Genomic DNA, 21,787 nt, shown 5'->3' on the forward strand with positions numbered 1-21,787 from the left:
CCTGTCTAGGACGTGTGGTTTTGTGGTCTCTTCCGGTCGTAAAATGCCAGGGCCCGCAAATACCTCTCACGTCCCCACCTTTCCTTCCCTTCCTACGTTCTCCCTTTTCCCCAGGCCTCTTCTCTCGCACGTTAGGAAAGGGCTTCCATCTGGTCCCAGGCACCCCGGCGCAGCCTTCGCAGTGCGCCTGCGCAGGTTGGGAAAGCCGTAAAGCGCGGCGCCCCCCCCCGGCTCTGCGCGACGGTTCGGCCGTGAAGCGCCGTCGCTCGCGCTATGACGTCCCGTGCCTGTGGCCGGTTCCGGCTGCGGGAGCCCGCGTCCCGGCGCTCGTTGCGGGTGTGGGTTTCGGCGGCGCGCCCGGGGAGCGCCGGGCGGTCGTTTTGAGGGCTGGCGGTGTCGGCGCGGCTAGATAAGGCAGCTAGTCCTTATCGGGAACGGGAGGGCGTCCGGGTCCTAGTGCCCGCCGGATCCCCGGATCCGGCTCGGGCCGCGCCGGGCCCACAGAGCCCCGCGCCGGGCGCCCATGGCCGCGCGCTCCCTGGGAGGAGCCGTCGCCGCCGTGTCTCTGTCGGTGGCCCTGGCCTCCGCCGCTGTCGGCTCCTCCGTCTGCCGCAGCTTCCCGCCGTGCAGGTACTCCCGCTCCCGCCGGCGGCTCCGAGGCCTTGGGTGCGGGTGGGACAGGAGCTTCCTTGCCGGAGGGTGCTGGGTGCTTGATGCTTGGTGCTTGGCCCCTCTCCTGGGTCCCGGTAGCCACAGACCGGCTCCCTAAGAAGGCGCTAGGATGTGTCTGCCTTTGAGGAAAACCAGCGACGAGGGCCCTTCTTGACATCTGCCGGTCGCGGGCTGTCTCGCTCTCTGTCCCTGTCCCTGTCCCTGTCCCTGTCCCTGTCCCTGTCCCTGTCCCTGTCGCTGTCTCTCTCTCTCTCTCTCTCTCTCTCGCTCTCGCTCGCTCGCTCTCTCTCTCTCTCTCTCTCTCTCTCTCTCTCTCTCTCTCGCTCTCTCTCGCTCTCTCTCGCTCTCTCTCTGGCTCTGTCTGCCTGCCTGCCTCTGTGTGTCTCTCCCTTTTGTTGGTACTAGGGTTTGAACCCGGGGCCTTTGTTCTCGCGCAGATGGTGCTCGACCACTTGAGCTATGCCTCTAGCCCGGATTTTAGCTGGCAGTTTTGGAGATCAGTCTTAGGCTGTTCTGCTCAGGCTGGCTCGTTTTGAAATTTGAGGTCCACTGAGTCACCAGCATTACGATCACAAGCGTTTCTGTAGCCCTTGTTTGGGGTGGCATATTCTTTTTGATTAATACCACGTGTGACAGGAATGCCCACCATTTTATTAATTAAGCAAGCATACTGCTCTCTATGTAGGAAGGCTGATGGACTGTTAGTCTTTGATACTAGGTTGCCTAGACTGGAAGATACGGTTGAGGGAATATGAGAGACAGGTACCCGTAGGTGCAGGCCAGGAGCCCCTCTTCTTCCCAGAGTTTATAAAAGAACAACTTGGTTTTATCTTGGAGGCAAACATAACCATTCCAACTTTTAGTTTTGAGGATGAGGCAGGAGGTAGATTATTGACCGTTTTGTAATTGAGTTCTCTTGAGTTATAGGGGGTTGTATGTGTGTTCTGGATATTAACCAATGCTTTATAGATATATGATTTGCAAGTTTTCTCCATTTTATGAATTTCTTTTCATTCTTTCATGACCTTGTTTCCTTGATATAGACAAGTTTTAAATATTTGCTGTCTAATTTACCTATTTTTCTTTTGTTGCCTAGGCTTTGAGTGTCAGATTTAAGACATCATTGCCAAGTATTATGAAGGCTTCCAGTGTAACCGTTATGTGGGTTTTTGTTTTTTGTTTTTTGCCAGTCCTGGACCTTGGACTCAGGGCCTGAGCACTGTCCCTGGCTTCTTTTTGCTCAGGGCTAGCACTCTGCCACTTGAGCCACGGCGCCACTTCTGGACATTTTCTATATATGTGGTGCTGAGGAATCGAACCCAGGGCTTCATGTATAGGAGGCAAGCACTCTTGCCACTAGGCCATATTCCCAGCCCCAGTCTAAGCGCTATTTCATTGTAGTTCTGTGCAAATTTACCAATTGTCCTACCATGTCTACATTTTTCTTACGGTTTAGGAACCCGTTGAGGGTCATTGATAGCATTTAGTTGTCAGGTCCCTTTAGTTTTTGTCTTATCTGGAGTTCTTCTATCTGTATGTATTTTCATGACCTTAACAGTTTTAAGAGTACAGACATTTGGACAAGAAATATACTCACTACCTTACATATGTAAATGTAACCTCTGTACATCACCTTGACAATAAAATTAAAATCTTTTTAAAAAAGTACACACACTTATTTGGGTCATGTGTTGTCAGAAATGATGGTTGCTGACTGTTGGTGGCTCATGCCTAGCTACTCAGGCAGCTGAACTGAGGATTGAGGTTCACAGCCAGCCCTAGCAGGAAAGTCTGTTTGACTCTTATCTCCAATTAACCACCAAAAACCCCTCTAGAAATGGTGCTGTGGCTCAAGGTGCTATAATGCTACTCAAAAGCTGGAAATGGTGCTGTGTCTTAAAGTGGTAGAATGTTAGCCTTGAGCACACAAGCCCAGAGACAGTGCCAGAGTTTAATCCCCAGGACAGGCACACATGCACACAGACACACACAAAAGAAAACAAGAAATGATTGTTGTGTATATACCTCTCAGGATGCAATGTCACTATTCATCATGGTCAAGTGTGGGTTTTCCCATTAACTGTCTAAGAAGGGCAAATTGACTGGTATGGTGTGAGTAAGTAAGGAGCTGCCATTACTTTACCATGTCCTTGGAAGCCCCCTTTTCTTTAGATATCTAATTAGGGGTCTTCAGGAATGTTATTTTAAATATTTTAGGCAAGAGGAAACAAAATTTTTGGGATGTGTATAGTGTGAATGTATTAGACAATTTCATACTATTTTTGGTTTTGCTTTAGAGTTTAGATATACATATTTATCAGTCTGCCTTCAAATAATATTACACCAATTGTTCCACATTCAGTGTAACAATTTTACAATGCAGCTTCATTTTCTTAGGTTTTATGTACTTTTTGGCTGTACTTTTTGTTGTTGTTGTTAGATTTACTTCTAAAAAATATTCCTGGGCTGGGAATGTGGCTTAGTGGTAGAGTACTTGCCTAGTATGCATGAAGCCCTGGGTTCTATTCCTCAGCACCACATTCACAGAAAAAGCTGCAAGTGGAGAGAAGCCAGGGACAGGGCTCAGGTCCTGAGTCCCAAGCCCCAGAACTGGCAAAAAACAAAACAAAACAAAAATGTGTGTGTGTGTGTGTGTGTATATACACATGTATATACATATATATACATATACACATGTATATACAGATATATGTATATACATATATACACATATGTATATACATGTGTATATGTATATGTATACATGTATATACATATACATACATATGTGTATATATACATTCCTTCACATAAAATAGTTTTCTTTTACATTTGTTTTTATGATTGAGTTCTTGTAATAAATTTCCCTTCTAAGCAGTAAGTAAGCTTTTGTTTTTTCTCAGCTAAAATAGTCTAGTAGCTATATTAATAATAATTATTAAAAAATAGATTTGGAATCCTCTAAGGTGGGCTATATGCATCATAGGTAAACTTTCTTATTTTTAGAAGTTTTTGAAATTGAAAACTATTTGAGTTTTTTTTCCAAATTTTTATTATCAAACTGATGTACAGAGAGGTTACAGTTTCATACGTTAGGCATTGGATACATTTCTTGTACTGTTTGTTACCTCATCCCTCATACCTATTTGAGTCTTTGAGTTAGTCTCTTGAATGACTCAACTCTGGTTTTTCTACAAAATAATTTTGTTTCCTTCCTAGAAACTCATTTTTGTCCTGTTGTTTTCACCTTAACACCAACATCATGTCTGGTTCTAATGGTGCCAAAGAGAATTCTCATGACAAGGCTCGGACATCTCCCTACCCAGGATCAAAAGTTGAACGGAGCCAGGTTCCTAATGAGAAAGTGGGTTGGGTTGTAGAGTGGCAAGACTATAACCCGGTGGAATACACTGCGGTGTCTGTCTTGGCTGGACCTCGGTGGGCAGATCCTCAAATCAGGTGAGCAGATAAGCTGACATTAGCTAAGTAGAGGACTTTTAGAAAAGGTTGTGATTATATTTGTAAACTCTCCTTTTAACACTTGAGAAATCATTTTTGTCTATGCCTGGCTTTGTTATAACTCATTTTCTACATTTGTTTGCTTTCTGTACCTCCCTCCCACAATCAGTTCATGTTTGTTTGTTCTTTTTGGCGTTTTATGAGGCTCCTTCCTAGTACTAAGTCATTTTGATTCAGATAGTAGCTGTTTTGAAGTAACAGCTTATGATAACTTTTCATGTATTGATTGAGCGATCAATGGTACATCTCTCTCTTTTTTTTTTTTTTTTTTGCCAGTCCGGGGCCTTGGACTCAGGGCCCGAGCACTGTCCCTGGCTTCCTTTTGTTCAAGGCTAACACTCTGCCACTTGAGCCACAACGCCACTTCTGGCCGTTTTCCATATATGTGGTATTTGCCTCGTATGCATGAGGCCCTGGGTTCAGTTCCCCAGCACCACATGTACAGAAGTCGGCCAGAAGTGGCGCTGTGGCTCAAGTGGCAGAGTGCTAGCCTTGAGCAAAAAGAAGCCAGGGACAGTGCTCAGGCCCTGAGTTCACGGCCTAGGACTGGCCAAAAACAAACAAACAAACAAAAAACTTGGGGGCTGGGGTAAGGCCTAGTGGCAAGAGAGTTTGCCTAGTATACATGAAGCCCTGGGTTCAATTCCCCAGTACCACATATATGCATACGAGGCAAGCACTCTTGCCACTAGGCCATATTCCCAGCCCAATGGTCCATCTCTTGTTGCTGCTGTTTTTTTTGTGGAAGAGGGGTTTGAACTCATAGCTGCATGTTTGCTAGGCAGGTGCACCCCACTGCTGAGCCACACGTTCAGCCCTGATTTTGCGCAGGTTATTTTGAGATAAGGTTTTATGTCTTGACCTAATCCTGGACTGAAACCCTCTTTTGCGCTTGCTGTCTGTGACATAACAGATGAGGGCCACAGCTTCTTACATAGCTTCGATAATAGGCATACTACCAATCCCAGCAATTGATTGAGAAATGGTTTCTTACACTTTTTTGTGGGGGCTTGCCTTAAACGATCCTGTTGATCTCAGTCTCCTCAGTAATAAGGATCAGAGGCATGAGCCACTATGCTCAGCTAACATCCTTTATGGTCTTTTCTAATCTCGCTAGACTCAAATTTGAAGTAGTGAAAATATTTTTTAGACTATTTTCCAGATTACTATGGATAAGATTGTGAGAAGTTAGATTAGTGTAAAAAAATAGAAAAGGATGGGGCAGGGAGCAAGAAAAAGAGACAGAGGGAGAGAGCTAGACATGGATTTGAAAATGAAAAGTAACTTAAAATGTTTAAGGCTAGTATTTATTATAAATAACAGATTTATTTATTTATTTTTAATTTTGCACTGGTATTTTTCTTACAGCGAAAGTAGCTTTTCTCCCAAGTTTAACGAAAAAGATGGGCATGTTGAGAGAAAGAGCCAGAATGGCCTGTATGAGATTGAAAACGGAAGACCTAGGTAGGTTCTGGGAAAGGAACACTTCACAATAAAGGGTCTTTAACAGGTAAAACAAGTTTATTTAGTATATAATTGTATGTGCTGGATGTTGCACCAAACTTTATTTATGTAATCTCATAAAATCTTCATAGTACTTTGGGTGATTACTTTTAGTTCCATTTTACGGGTAAGAATGTCAAGAGTTTACATACAGAGAGTAAGTAGCAGAGGCAGGATTTGAATGTATCATATTGTAATTTCACCTTGAATGTAGAAATAATTACTTGAATAAGTTAAGAGAAAAGTTGAAAATTGTATTTTCAGTAGGTGTTTATTAAACAAGATAATGCCATAAGTAAGAATTTATCGGGGCTGGGAATATGGCCTAGTGGCAAGAGTGCTTGCCTCCTACACATGAAGCTCTCGGTTCGATTCCCCGGCACCACATATATGGAAAATGGCCAGAAGGGGCGCTGTGGCTCAGGTGGCAGAGTGCTAGCCTTGAGCGGGAAGAAGCCAGGGACAGTGCTCAGGCCCTGAGTCCAAGGCCCAGGACTGGCCAAAAAAAAAACACAGAATTTATCTTTTAGTACTGAGGCTTGATCTATAGCCTCACAGGTGCTAGACAGATAGTCTATTACTTGAGTCACATTCTTAGTCCTGTTGTTATTTTCTAATACCAATACTAGGGCTCAAACTCAAGTCCTGGTTGCTGTCCCTTATTTATTTATTTGTTTGTTTGTTTTAGAGGAGAAAGGCTACATTAGGAAGACCCAAAGACCCAATATACATTTGGCATAGACTTTTGTTTACTAGATAAATTTTATTTTGTTCTTAGCTTTTTCACTGAAGATTCGCACTTTTTGAGACACAGCTCTACTTCAGAGTTTTGGTGGTTGAATTGGAGATTAGTGGTTAATTGGAGATCTTCCTGTTTAGATAGACTTTGAACTATGATCTTCAGATCTCAGCCTCTTGAGTAGCTGGGATTACAGGCTTGAGCCACTGGCACCCAGCTCCTAACCCTATTTGTATACTTAAAAAAATGATTCTTTTCTGTTGTGTGTGATAGAGTATACCTGTAGTATACCAGCGCTTGGGAGACTGAGACAGGAAGATTGTAAGTTAGAGGCCAGCTAAGGCTTTCTAGCAAAACTTTAACCCATCTACTCTGGATATTAAGATCATTTTTCTGCACAACTTTAAACTCTACTCATTTATTATAAGATGACATAACAGTGAGGGAAGAAGGTTCAAATAATAATAAAAGTACCAATAAAAGATAAAAAATTAGCATGACTCATATATAGTCAAAGAAGCTCAGTTGTGGTTATGCCTTGTGAAGATGTTGCAGTCTGTATTCTTAGTTCTTCTAGGACAAGGAAGTGATATGTTCTTCTGATTTCAACCTAATCTTTCAGTTTTGCTAAGTTCTTTCTTTGTTCTAACTTACTCATTTTTCTATATTATTGAGTTCCTTCAAGTCAAACTCTTGCATGTAACTTAGTCCTTACATTCTTTTCTGGGTAAAATATATGAAAGGATATGTATATAAAAGTACAGGCACAAAGCCTGCCTTAGAAAAGCAGCTCTCATTAGGAAGCGATAGAACTGGAAATATACCAAGATTATCCTGTCCTACCTCTTCTTGTCTCTCACTCTGTTGGTTTCATTTCTGTCTTTGTAAGCAACTTGCTCTGCTTTTCAGGCAATAGTAGTCTATATGTCTAGTTCAGTGTCTTGTTTACAGATCATAAGACTTAGTCGTCTAAAAACTAACATTTTCTTAGTATTTGAAAAGACTTTTTGTCTGCTGACCAGGTTTCTTGTATTTCTGTTTATTTGCAAGTCTTGCTAAAATATTTATGAGTCTAATAAAAGCAATATAAAAATGCAGTTTAAGAACAGTCACAGGGATGTATAATGAAAAGAGATGACTGAAAGGGAAATTTAGGTAAATTATTTACTTTTACATAGGGGGAATACAACAAAGATTATAAAGAGATAAGATTATAGAATAGGCATTTTATGGGTACATTAAAAATTGAACATTTAGGAATGTTAATAATGTGAGTCATCAATAATGATTATCTAACAGACTTTTTAACTATATATATGGTTATAGTATATGGATAAAAAGTTAAGTATTTTTATAAAATTAGATTTTGGAATACATGAAATCTACAAAATATGAAATTAAACTATCTTATTATATACTGCAAAAATATATGTTGCTGGAGGTAAAAATCTGAAATTCATTGAGGAAATTGACTTTCAATGTGACACAGACTACTTTAGCAAAGAGGAATGGATTCTTAAATAATGAAATGTTATTAGATGAAGTAGAGAGCATTGGAAGAGTCTAATAGTTTCAAGTTTGCATGTAGGATAAGAAAACAGGTTGTATAACTACTTTGGAAATCAGATCTTTCTGTGGATCAAGCCCAAAGTTTTCAGATATGAGTGAAAGAAAAATCAAGTAATAGTAACAGTACAATGAGATTAATAATTGCAGTGTCAAATATGTGATATTGCTCACTGACCACATTCAGTTGGTTTTATAGCTTTCTTTTTTTTCCATAGAAACCCGGCAGGGCGCACAGGACTGGTTGGCCGGGGGCTTTTGGGGAGATGGGGTCCAAATCATGCTGCAGATCCCATTATAACCAGGTATGAATGCAAATAAAACATTTTAGGAGCAAATAGCTAAGTGATCAGAAAGATAGACTGAAGCTACATTTATGTATATGTAGATGTACATACGTGTCGGTGTATGCTTATGTGTTTGTATATATGCACATGTGTGTATTTACATGTGTGCATATATATTCACACATATACACATGTACATATGTAGTCACATAAATGACTTTCAAGAGACTGAAACATTATAATGATATATGTGAATAATTAGGTTAATGTTGCAGGAATAAATTAAATATTTCCCAAAGTTAACTCATCAGATATTTATCAAGCATTGTTTTGTTTTCAGTGTTGAATAAGAATTTTAAAGGACATAAAAAAAAACCTGAAAGAACTCAAAGTTTTGATTCCCTTTCATTGAAGAGCTTTGGCTCATTTATGAGATGAAAAATTTGAAATAAGAAAACATCAAATATGATCTGGTATAGTCATGTGTTCCTGACAATAGAAGCATGATCTAAGAAATATCATTAGATGGTTTTGTCACTGTGAACCTAGGTGTAGGCCAGCCACGCCCACATGGTATCTTGATGCTGTCAGAAGGCACTGCGCACACAAGTTGTGTGGGACTGCTGCTGGAGATGGGTAGCATTCTAATGCTACAGTAAAGGCTTTTTTTTCCCTTAAGTACAGGGAGTACATTTTAACTGTTTGAAAAATAAAAAAGGGTAATATCTAAAGCAGTTGTTATCATTACAAGCAGTTATATACCATACATACTTGTATGTGTTGGGTTTTTATAGGATTGGCCGTAGTGTAAGGTCGTTTACACCAACATTACTAAATGAGAGTAAGGTGCTATGATGTTACCATTAGTGGAGCTGTGGTTCGAGTGGCAGATTGCCAGCCTTGAGCAGAAAAAGAAAAACCTAATGGACAGCATCCAGGCACTGAGTATTAACACCAAAACACAAAACAAAAGGACCAGGGCTAGCTTTGAACTTGATTCTCAGACTTCAGCCTCCTCAGTAGCTAAGATAACAGGCATGAGCCACTTGCACCTGGCTTAAAAAGTACCTTTTAGATAGATACCAGCTGAAACAGTAAAACAATCTAGTGCAAATATTACTAAATATTGTTTTTCCTACAATGTGTAAGTTGTAAAAAGCATCTTTGGGTTTTTCTTTTTAATTTTCTTTTTCCTTTGAATTTTGTCTGTAACTTTTTTGGGGGTAACATTTTTATTACTTAAAATGAATTTTCAGTACAGAGAATATAGTATCTTTTATGTAAAGCGTAAATGTATAACACTTTTTTTCAAAGCTAATTGATTTGAGGAAAATTGATATGTACTCCATTATTAAGAAAATAATTGTCTTCATAGTTTTGTTTCAAGCTTGAGATAGAAACTTGGTCTTTTTAATCATTTTAAATCAGTTAGTTGTGTGGCTTGGGAATATGGCCTAGTGGCAAGAGTGCTTGCCTCGTATACATGAAGCCCTGGGTTCGATTCCTCACATATATAGAAAACGGCTAGAAGTGGTGCTGTGGCTCAAGTGGCAGAGTGCTAGCCTTGAGCAAAAAGAAGCCAGGGACAGTGCTCAGGCCCTGAGTCCAAGGCCCAGGACTGACAAAATAAATAAATAAATAAAAGAGTGTGAAGTGGTGCTGTGGCTCAAGTGGTAGAGTGCTAACCTTGAACAAAATCACTTGTAGTTTTCTGTTCTGTTCACAGATGGAAAAGAGATAGCAGTGGAAACAAAATCTCCCACCCTGTGTCTGGGAAGAACATCTTACAGTTTGTTGCCATAAAAAGGAAAGACTGTGGAGAATGGGCAATCCCAGGCGTGAGCATTGCACCTTGGTCACATTACTGTTTAAATTCTTTCAGTCACTTCATTTTCTCTGGGGTTGTTGTATGTGGACATTACTGACTCAATTTCATTATCTAGAACAAGTTTAGCATTGGTGTCACTGTAATGTCTTTGGAGAAGAACATGTACTTCGTAGTCACAGCTAGTCTTGTGTTCTGGTCTTTCTGTTTGCAACTGGGTGATTTGGAGGTCAAACCTCTCTCTAATATAATCACACATATCTCACAGATAGCATTGAGACAGCAGCATGTAGTGGGCACTCATTAAAGTGAGTCCCCTCCAAATCCCTAGACCAAACTCAAGTAAAACTTTTAGTGCTATTTGATAAAATTTGGATAATTTGAGACATAATGAAAGCAATAGCTTTTATTACTGCTTCTTGTACTTTTACAGTTTTCCATATCATCATCAGGAGCACTTTGTTTCCTATGGTTTGAATATATGCTGGTGAGATATTTGAGGGGACCTTCTAAATCATTATTATAATAAGTGTTGTTGCAGGTTTTATATTTGATGCCTTATTGTGAAATGGGATGGTTTTCTATGAGGATGATCCTTTATAAATAGACTGTTATCTGCAAGCATAAAACTTCAGGCAAATTATTGTAGGCTGAATCATCAAACTTCACTCATGCTAAATGCAACAACAAAACAATGATTTCATCATGAGATTTTATATTTTTATTGCCATTTGAAGTTTTAATCAGTAAGGACAGCTTGTCATGATACAACTTTGTGAGTATTCATCTACTCAATGTAACGAGAATCTTCCTTTTGTCAGCTAGTATTTTAGTGACTGAGTAAACAATAGAACAACAATCTTGATGCTAACTAACATGCCAGTGGGAAGCATATAAGATAAGTAAATATATTTTATGTTTGAAAGTTATAACTATTAAGAAAAAAGGAGAAAAGACTAAGAAGTTCTTGAGATATCACACTTGAAATAGTACATTTAGAGCAGGTAACATTTGAATAAAGATATGAAGGAAGTGAACTGTGTAGATACCTGGGGATAAGCATTTTGGACAAAGGTAATAGCAAGTGCTGTTATGGAGGAGTAAGAGTTGACTGTCATGGGCAGATCAGTATTTGTGCAGTGAATCACAGCTTATTAATTTATTTTTAATTTTATTTATTTGTTATGCTGGACCTGGGACTTGAACGGGGCTTGGCTGGTGTCTCTGAGCTTTTTGCTCAAGGCTAGTACTCTGCTACTTGAGCCATAGCTCCACTTGCACCTTTTTTTTTTTTTAATTGGTGGTTAATTAGAGATAAGATTCTCATGGACATTCCTTCCCAGACTAGCTTCTAATTATGACTCTTAGATTTCAGCCTCCTGAGTGTAGCTAGGATTACAGGCATGAAACGCCAGTGCCTGGCCAGTTTCTATTCCTTTAAAAAAATTTTAAAAATATATTTTATTATCTTTTAAGTAGTGTACAAAGGAGTTGTCATTCAACAAAGCTGTTTATGTATACAGTGTGTTTTGACCATTGTCACCCCTTCCAACATTCTCACCCGATTCCTCCCAACCCATGCCTTCCCTCACTTTTCTTTGTAGGATATGTATGAAATTTTTTTTTAACTTGACTTCAGGGAATGGTAGATCCAGGAGAGAAGATAAGTGCTACACTGAAAAGAGAATTTGGTGAGGAAGCTCTCAATTCCTTACAGAAATCCAGTGCTGAAAAGAGGGAAATAGAAGAACAATTGCACAAACTCTTCAACCAAGAACAATTAGTGGTAAGAATGATGGTTCCAAGAGGGAACTAAATAATAGTCCTGTGAATTCATGAAAGTAGACTTCAAGTTCACCTAGAACCTTCTTTAAATAAAACAGACTTCCTGTATATTTGAGATATATATTCATAAAAGCAACTTAAGATATAGATCATTATTATAAATACATTTGCCTCCAGTTTATAGCCCAATTGTAGGTCAACTTTATTACTTTTTCCTTTTTTCCTCAGTATTTCTTTAGACTAGTGTGAGTTAATATGACAAACGTTGTTTTTTACTTGGTGAGGCCTCATCCAACAGGAAGATGTTGCTCTTGTTTGCATCAACCTGGTCCTCTCTGAAAGAACAGTTATATTTTAAATTGTATACAGTTTTTTCTGGTTGGTAACTGTTGTGATATCATGTGTGTATATATTGTCTATATAGTCTTAATTAAGAAGATGCCTTAGAAGTTACATGTTCCCCTATATTTTAGATCACATTTGTATTAGACACTGGATCCAAACCCATATATGTATAAATTGCTTAAATTTCACTCTTTAGTTTTATTTATAAATCCCCTTTATTAACTAGAATAATCTTCCTGTCCATGAAATTATAGTCAAAGAAGTTATTAAAACAAAAACACTTAAATTATAGAACATTTAAAAAATATGGTACCAATCTGACTATTCTCAAATATTCTTTTTATTTCTGGTGATTGAATTAAGGATTTCTAAGTACATATTTTGTCACTGAGCTATACTCCTAATCTCTCTCAAGTTTTGAGTTGCTTCAAAAGAGAATATTGTCCTGCAAGAATTTAAAACAAGTATATAGAAGCAGTGCTAAAGGCTCCATGATAGTTACATTTCTTTCTCTTCTTTTTCCTTTTGAAGTAAAAATAAAAAGGGTTGATGTCAGGGTCTTGCACTTGGTACCACCTGAGCCATACACCTGTCCTATGTTTTGTTCTTCTTTTGTGGTACTAAGTTTTGAAGGTGGGGCCCTGCATTTACTAGGCTGGTGCCCTACCACTTGAGCCATGCCCCAGCTCTTTTTGTGTTATTTTATCCAAATAGGATCATATATGTATATAAAATTTTTTTTAACCACTTCTGATCTTAGATTACAATCTACCTACCTATGCCTCCCAAGTAGCTGGGATTACAGATATAAATAACCATGCCTGGTTTGTTGGTTGAGATAGGTTTTCACTAACTTACTTCCCAGGCTGGTATTCAACAGCTGTCCTCCTGACCTGCACTTCTCCACTGGGACTACAGTCATGAGCTATTGAACCCAGTTTCATCTTAACAGTTTTTAAGCATAGTCTTCATTGTTAAGTATGTTCATGTTTATATTCCTGAATCTGGTGAGGGTAACGTGATTTTTGTTCTACCTGTTTCACCCTAGATTTATTTTATCTTCCTTTTAAAAATAGATATATAAGGGATATGTTGATGATCCTCGAAACACCGATAACGCATGGATGGAAACAGAAGCTGTGAACTACCATGATGAGACAGGTATTGATTGATTGATTGATTGATTACCAGTCCTGGGGCTTGAATTTAGGGACTTGGCTCTGTCTTTGAACCTCTTTGTGCTGAACGCTAGTACTCTACCACTTGAGCCACAGCACCACTTCTGGCTTTTTCTGAGTAGTTGATTAGAGATTAGAATCTCACACATTTTCCTGCTTAGGCTGGTGTTGAATTATGATCCTCAGATCTTAGCCTCCTGAGTAGCTAGGATTACAGGCCTGTGCCCAGCTGAGACAGGTAATTTTGTACTCAAATTTACTAAAGTATCTGGATTGGAGGATCAGTTTCAACCAGTATAGTGAAGCACAACCACATCTGGACCAAGAGCTACTGATTTTAGGGATAGTACTTATCTGGGAGAAAAGTTATCTTATTTCTATACCACAGCTCTAATGCTGAAAGAGTTCATGCTTCTAGGACTGAGAACTTAAGAGAAATATGTAAATGTAGTTTAAAATGAGTTTTGCAAAATTGCTGACACATTTGTTATTTATTTTGAGTCTTAAAACGGATCCTTCAGAAGTTTGTTATCTAGTTTATGAGTTGTTCGCTGTTTTTACCCCATGTCTTTTCTCTGTCTGAAAAACAAATCTGTAGTCCTAATTCCAAGATTTTTGGCATATCTGAGTTTGTTTCTGTTGCTTGGCACTTTCTCTTTAGACTGTTTTATTTTGCCTTTTAATGTACATTGTAGTTTATTTTGGAAATTGGACAACATTTCTCTGTTAAGAGGACTTAAGAAGGCCTTTAGTGAAATGCAAATCAAAACAACATTGAGATTCCATCTCACCCCAGTAAGAATGTCATATATCAAGAAAACTAACAATAACAGTTGTTGGAGGGGATGTGGCCAAAAGGGAACCCTACTTCATTGTTGGTGGGAATGTAAACTAGTTCAGCCACTCTGGCAAGCAGTATGGAGATTCCTCAGAAGGCTAAATGTAGAACTCCCCTATGACCCAGCAACCCTACTTTTGGGTATTTATCCAAAAAACCACAAACAAAATCACAGTAAAGTCACCAGCACAACAATGTTCATTGCAGCGCAATTTGTCATAGCGAGATTCTGGAACCAACCCAGATGCCCCTCCGTAGACGAATGGATCAGGAAAATGTGGTACATATACACAATGGAATTTTATGCCTCTATCAGAAAGAATGACATTGCCCCATTTGTAAGGAAATGGAAGGACTTGGAAAAAATTATACTAAGTGAAGTGAGCCAGACCCAAAGAAACATGGACTCTATGGTCTCCCTTATTGGGAATAATTAGCACAGGTTTAGGCAAGTCACAGCAGAGGATCACAAGAGCCCAATAGCTATACCCTTATGATCACATAAGATGATGCTAAGTGAAATGAACTCCATTTTATGGAAATGATTGTTATATCACAGTTGTAACTACTTTCAACATCCCATGTGTATCTGTAGTTTCTACTATTGATGATGTTCGTGTATCACCTTCTTGTGATTGTATCTACACTATCTCTGTAATCTTATCTGAGTGTATTGGAAACAGTGTGTACTGGAATTAGAATTAGGAAATTGAAAGGGAATACCAAAATTGAGAGACAAAGGGTAAAATAAGAGAAACAACAACAAAAGCAATACTTGCAAAACTGTTTGGTGTAAGTGAACTGAACACCTCAGGGGGGGAAAGGGGGAGGGGGGAGGGGGGTATGAGGGACAAGGTAACAAACAGTACAAGAAATGTATCCAATGCCTAACGTATGAAACTGTAACCTCTCTGTACATCAGTTTTATAATAAAAACTTAAAAAAACAAAAGAAAAAAAAAGAAGGCCTTTAGTATAAGTAGTGTAAGGTTATATGTTTATCTGGCTAGTTATACTGTATTTGCATGCTATAGCCACAGAAATCTGGTATATTTGTGTGTGTGTATGTGTGTGTGTGTGCACATGCACACATGGATGTGCACACACAGATGCATACCCATATTAGAGCTTGAACTCAGGGCCTGAGTACTATCCCTGAGCTTTTTCACTCAAGGCTTGAGTCACAGGTCCACTTCTAGCTTTCTGCTAGTTAATTGGAGATAAAAGTCTCATGGACGTTCTTGCCCAGGTTGATTTTGAACTGTGATCTTCACATCTCAGCCTTCTGATTAGCTAGATTTACAGGTGTGAACCACAGACACCTTGCAGTGTCTCATTTTGTTTTTGTTTTTGTTTAAGTGATACCAAGGAATCAATCTCAGGGCCTCGTGCATCCTGGGCAAGTACTCTACCACTAAGCCACATTTTCAGCCATATCCTCGTTTTTCTCTCCAGATTTCTTACTAGGGTCTGAGATACACTCCTCTCAGTAGTATCTTACTGTACGTTTTTGGGTAGGGGAAGCATAGGAGGATACTATGTCTTTCACTAAGCCTGTCTGTGCTCCTGAGCTGCAGCCTCCAAGTGCATCTCAGCTTTCCTTCTCCTTCTTCCTGTCTCACCCAGCAAGGTCAGTTGGCCTGCAGTTGGCATTTCCTTTCCTCCAGTCATTGAGGCCTTTATAAAATAATTGTGCTTAAAGGCAGTGTACTCTGGATGTGTTTCAAAATTGTTACCTTCTCCTCACCCTGTTGGAAGCCAGAGAGAATTTTCCTCCAGTGAGGACTGGCAGTAGGCCCCTACCCTCAGTTCTCTGATAGATCTAAGAACTGTGCATTTTTAGTTTAGCTTTTTTCATGTGAGGATGACTCTTGAACACTGGACATCAGATTACATCAATGTCAGCTTCTAAAAACTTTGCTTTGTATAATCTATTAAAGCGCCCATAGATATGAGTAGAAAACTTTTCAGACAGTATTTCATTCTGATAAGACATGATTGTAGAGGAAGTTGTTATTTATAAAATCCAGCAGTGAACTTTTGGGTTTTGTTTTACTTTTCACTTCTCTCTTTCCATCGATGGCTGGATGTTGTAGTTACATGACAATAAACAGACCCTGGTTATTTTCAAGGTAGTGTCTCACTGAATGCCTGCTTCATCCTGGGCTGTCTTCCTCCTGCTTGTGCTACACCATGTCACTGGGGATGATAGGAATGTGCTGCCCATACTCAAGCCATTGTTTGAGATGGAGTCTCTCAGACTTCTTTTCTACTTGGACTGGCTTTGAATGTTCTAGCCTGGACCACTGCATCCCAAATAGCTAGCCACTTCCCCTGGCTCTCATGTCTCCCTCCCTTTCCCTCCCCTCTCTCTGTTTTGTTTTGTTTTGAGAATAATACTGTCAGTGAAAGAGTTATTCTAGGAAAAAAAAAAGGAATACATGCATGCTAAATACCATGGTGAAATCCTTTGGTATAATTAATATACACTTTAAAAATGAAAGGGATAGTCTCTTTCTCTCCTCTTTCTCTTACTTGCTAAGCAGCTATATCTCCAACCTCCTTTCTGTTAGTTATTTTTGAGGTAGGGAGGGTCTCACTCTGTGCCTGAGCCTGCCTGGACTGCAGTTCTCCTACTTGGGCTGCTCTGTGTTGCTAGAGATGACAGGTGTACAACCCTGCACCCAGCCGTGTGCCTGTCTTATTGCTGTGTCTGTACCCATCCATTGATTGGAGACAAGTCTCTCAAATTTCTTTTTGCCTGGGCTGGCCTAGATCCCTGGTAGTGAGCCAGCTAAAGGGAAGCATTTTCATGTTGGAGCCTCCACCTAATATTTGGAAAATTAAAATTGGAATTTGGAATGTTTTGTTTTCTCATTTCTTTGCCTACTAATATAATGATGATTTAAGTTTATTTATTTATTTGTACCAGCCCCAAGGCTTGAACTCAGGGCCTGGGCACAGTCTCTCAGCTTTTGTACTGAAGGGTAGCACTCTACCACTTGAAACAGAGCTCTAGTTCTAGTTTTTGGTAGTTAATTGGAGATAGAAGACTCATAAATTTTCCTGCTGGGGCTGGCTTTGAACCATGATCTTCATATCTCAGCCTCCTGAGTAGCTAGGATTGCATTACATGTATGAGCTGTGGGTGCCTGGCTTGTGATTCAAGTCTATAGTAAGAGTAGTTGAAGATAGAGAATTATGCTGGCAAAAAAAAAGAATAAATGAATTCCTTTTTTGTGTTCTCTTTTTTGAAACTTTGGTGACCAGGTGAGATAATGGATAATCTTGCACTAGAAGCTGGAGATGACGCTGGAAAAGTGAAATGGGTGGATATCAGTGAAAAACTCAAGCTTTATGCCAGCCACTCTCACTTCATCAAGCTTGTGGCAGAGAAACGAGATGCACACTGGAGTGAAGACTCTGAAACTGACTGACGGGCGATCGCTGGTCTCCAGTAAGCCAAAGGCCAACCAGGACCTCTGCTGAGAAGAAGGCAGTACACAGAAACCATACTATAAAAAGGTCATTTGGAAATTATTTTATTCTCTTTCAGAATGTTTGTATATAGAAGATTTTGCATCAGAATAAAATGAGCAAGTATGTTGAAATTGAACATGGAATTGTTAACTTTCTTGTTAAAAAGTTTAAAAATGGTCATATTTTATAAGTATTCTAAATTTAAGCATGGCTTAGATTAAATTTAAATAACTGATTTTTTTGAAGAATGGTAAGAATAAAAATAAATTGCCAGTTGACAGATGTGTGCTTTCCCTGTTGTCTTTGTTGGCTAGTTCTTTTCCCTTCTAATCTTGAGGGGCCTGAAGGATGTTCCCACCGCGGCAGACTGCTTGCGGGAGTCCTACCGTTAGATGTATATAGCTCAATGTCTAATATGATTTTCCTTCAACTATTTCCTTCACATTTTCCTTCAAATGATCTTATAGACTCTGATTTAGAAACTTTGTCTAATTTTTTTCTTCATCAGTTTTATAAGGAATTTTTAGTTATTTTAATCAGTAAAGATTAAATTAGTGACTAAGAACTCATATTGTTTTAGACATTTTAAACTTAGAAAATATTCAGGTAGTAATTCACAGATATTTGCTTTCCTGTAGGTAGTAAAGGTCATAAGTTGACTAATATGTAGAAAAATAGCAAGGACTTGAAATCAGGAAGGGACAGAATTAACTGGGTTTTGTTTGTTTGGAGAGGAATGTTAGAGATTGAAATAGTTTTCAAAGAGACACATGGCTAATATAGGTGAGAGCAGAAAGGAAAAGATAGCTTACTGGGATCTCCAGGAGACAGGGAACGAGAAAGGAGAAGACCGCTATCTGTCCTGGTGAGCTAATGTCACATGCGGAAGCTACATACAAAGGCTTTCAAGAAAGTGAGAAATTTTTATGACATGTAACATCTACGTATGCTTTCTAGTTTTGATACTCTTGAACTGAAATTCATAAAAGTATACTAAATTTTTACTTAGGATAGTTAAAGCAAGTAGTCTGTAGGTAATAGATTTTTACAGTATTTAAGTTTTTACTAGAACTTATATAGCATATGCAAAATGACAAATCCACTATCAACTAATGATAAAATAGAAGCGAATAATCTTCTCATGAATGTAATATTCAGCACCATCTATTAAAGAAAAAAACAGAGTAAGATGTTAACATTAAGACCTTTCTGGAGGAATGCCTCCTGTATTACTAGGTAATACTCCCTTCTTTTTCTCATGACTTAGGAAAATATTCCTTAGGCATAGAAATATTTTTTCTTTTCGGGATATTTAATAAATTCAGTAAAATAATAGCTTCATTTACTGAACATCTATGTAATTTTATCTCTTAACTCACAACAATCCTTTGAAATTAGAGTAATTAGTCCTGTTTTATGACTTTGGTATTTTGAAAGACTGCCCAAAGTTTTGTTCACTTAAGAGAAACAGCTTGGATTTCAATTTCTATTTAGTTCCAAATTTTATTCCATGTCATAGCATGACTAAGGTTATGAGGTTCTTTGTGATTTACTACTTCTGGGATATAATTTGGAAGGTTATGTGTTACATAAGCATTACAAAATAATTGGGCTATGGTTGGTAGCTTGAAGTTTAAAATTGCTTCTGATTGGCTAGCATTGTTGAATTTGTTCAACTTTAGCTGAAAGACATTTTATTTGATATCACCGTAACCAAAGGATAAATGGTCACCGTTTGTCTTGCAGCAAGTACCATTTAGCTTTTGAGATAGTTTTAATCTTAAATAAAACCAGATTTATATAAAGTCTTAATTATAGTAAAAGTTTAAAAACTTGGTAGTTAGAGAGGCAATTTGAAAATTCTGGCCACTTGCAATGTTTAAAATTTCAAATTATAACTGTTTTTTGTTTGTTTGTTCTTGTTTTTGGCATTCCTCGGGATTGAACCTAGGGCTTGAGCATTCTAGGCAAGCACTTGACCATTGAGGTAAACCACCAGCCCATGTAATGAATTGATTAAAAATATATCCTTTAACGAAACTCTTTTTAATCAAGTTAGTCTTATTTACACTTACTTTTATCATAGTATTAATTGGCTAGTGTGGGCAGAATCTGAGGTGGTAAAACTCTTAAGGATTAAAAATGTTTAAAAATATAGAATAGTACTTGAAAGATATTTGGATATTTTACTAACCGTATTTAGTTTCTGGAATGAATCATGGGAATTATTTCTGTTGAAATAGACAGTACAAGTTATAGTTAGTATATGAAAGTATGTCCACTGTAATTTTCTCTTCATTTAGCCATCTTTCCCATTTTGTGATATTGGTGATGTATTGATACAGGTATGGTTGTGGATTGGGATAGAAAACAGTGTACCAGCTTAAATGCTGGTACATTGAAGCATCAACTGTCTTATCTACAACATGGATCTCAACTTTTCCCACTTTGTTTCTGGTGGCCTGACAGTATTTGAAGTGACAAAAGTACTGATTAGTGCTCCAGGGTAGCAAAACATTAATAGCTGGAAAGCTGCTATGTGAGAGAAAAATTCAGTATCTTTCTAAAAATTGAAATTGAAAATATTTCCATTCATTGCTTCTTTCAAGATAGATTGCAATAAACACTTTATAAACTTTAATAACATTAATTCAGTTATTTAATAAATGAAAACTTTTCTGGCATATATCTTTAATTATAGCATGCCTTGTGAAAGAATACCTTTATAGATATGCAGAAACCTTGATCGAAAGGTTTTGGAGAAGTTGGGTTCCAATTGGGTGGGTCAGTTGGATTGGATTTGCATATATGTTTTTGCTGTCCAGAGAAGTTATTCTTACCTTCTTTGACATTGATTGTCACTTACTTTGGTCAATATAATCAAACAAAGTCTTACCCCAAGGAAACCCTAGAAAGTAAGAAAAGTGAATAAGACACTGTCTGTCATCCATCCAGTAAATATGTAATTAGTAATAGCATAAAACTAGGGACTTACCCCCAGTTGATTCAGAATAGAAGTGATTAACTGTGAAAGAAAAACCAATGATCAGTATTATTGGTAAGCTTTATTAGTAGTAGTAGCAGTAGTAGCAGTAATATATAATTGTGTTATTATGAGGTGTTATACAGAAGGGTTACTGTTTTGTAAGTCAGATAAGGAGTACATTTCTTTTTGACAATGTCACCCCCTTGCTTTCCTCCAGTGGGTTTATTTTTTTTTTTTTTACATATTTAGTTTATGTAGGTTAAAATCTTCTGTGCATGATATGGCTTTTATTATTGAGTAACTTTATTAGTATGTTATTACATGATATGAGTTTAAAGTGAAGATGCAGTATCTAGAAAATTCCTTTAATTCATTAGCATGTTTTCTTCTGTCTTCTAACTGTCTCACTATGATTGAAAGTTAGGGAACTGGCTTGGAGAAACATACTGTGTACACTTTTATGCAAGTGCCATGTTTAGTTAGTGACAGATAATATAAATACAGATCTTATTTTCCTGGTGAGATATTTGAACAGAAATTTCAGGGCAATCATGAATACACAGTTGTTTTTTGAAGATTTGCTTGCATTCTGTTTTATTGGAAAAGTTTTGCTTTGTAGTTTCCATGTGTACCTTCTGTTTTAGGAGGTCAGCAGTTTGCCCTACAAATCCACTCTAAATGGTGAAACTCTCTACTTGAATGGTATCTAAGAACATATGTAAGAATATTTAAGCAAAACACTGCATAACTATGTCAGTTCTTAGGTATGAACAATACTCTGGTTAGTATTGTGTTTATTCTCTTAGAATGCCTTTTCCTGCTTCCTCTCCTACTAATATGGAGGTAGGGGAAAGGAAGAGGAAAGGGAGGGAAGAAGGGAAGAAGGACAAGAACAAACAGGAAAGATAGGTAGGGGAGGAGTGAGGGAGGGAATTTTCTAATTTATTCTGTGAGGATACTAACACTACTGAAAAACAAGTAATATGAATGAGTCAAATGTCTTAGAAAAGTCAATATTTACCTTTCAAATAGATGTACTATGTTTATAAAGCTAGTTCAGTAGCG

At 38.3% G+C, this 21,787-nt stretch overlaps 1 protein-coding gene across 1 annotated transcript; it reads left to right on the plus strand.

Annotated features, from left to right (window-relative positions):
- Positions 1 to 263: 263 nt before the first annotated feature.
- On the plus strand, positions 264 to 18,018 carry Nudt9 (nudix hydrolase 9). Its single transcript, XM_048364227.1, has 8 exons — positions 264 to 630; positions 3,892 to 4,131; positions 5,560 to 5,655; positions 8,218 to 8,304; positions 10,013 to 10,124; positions 11,751 to 11,897; positions 13,318 to 13,402; positions 17,527 to 18,018. The coding sequence occupies exons 1-8, from the start codon at positions 524 to 526 to the stop codon at positions 17,691 to 17,693; spliced, it is 1,041 nt and encodes a 346-aa protein (XP_048220184.1). The 5' UTR covers positions 264 to 523; the 3' UTR covers positions 17,694 to 18,018.
- Positions 18,019 to 21,787: the final 3,769 nt, after the last annotated feature.

Source organism: Perognathus longimembris, chromosome 16 (genome assembly GCF_023159225.1).
Source record: "Perognathus longimembris pacificus isolate PPM17 chromosome 16, ASM2315922v1, whole genome shotgun sequence".
NCBI classification, from domain to species: Eukaryota; Metazoa; Chordata; class Mammalia; order Rodentia; family Heteromyidae; genus Perognathus; species Perognathus longimembris.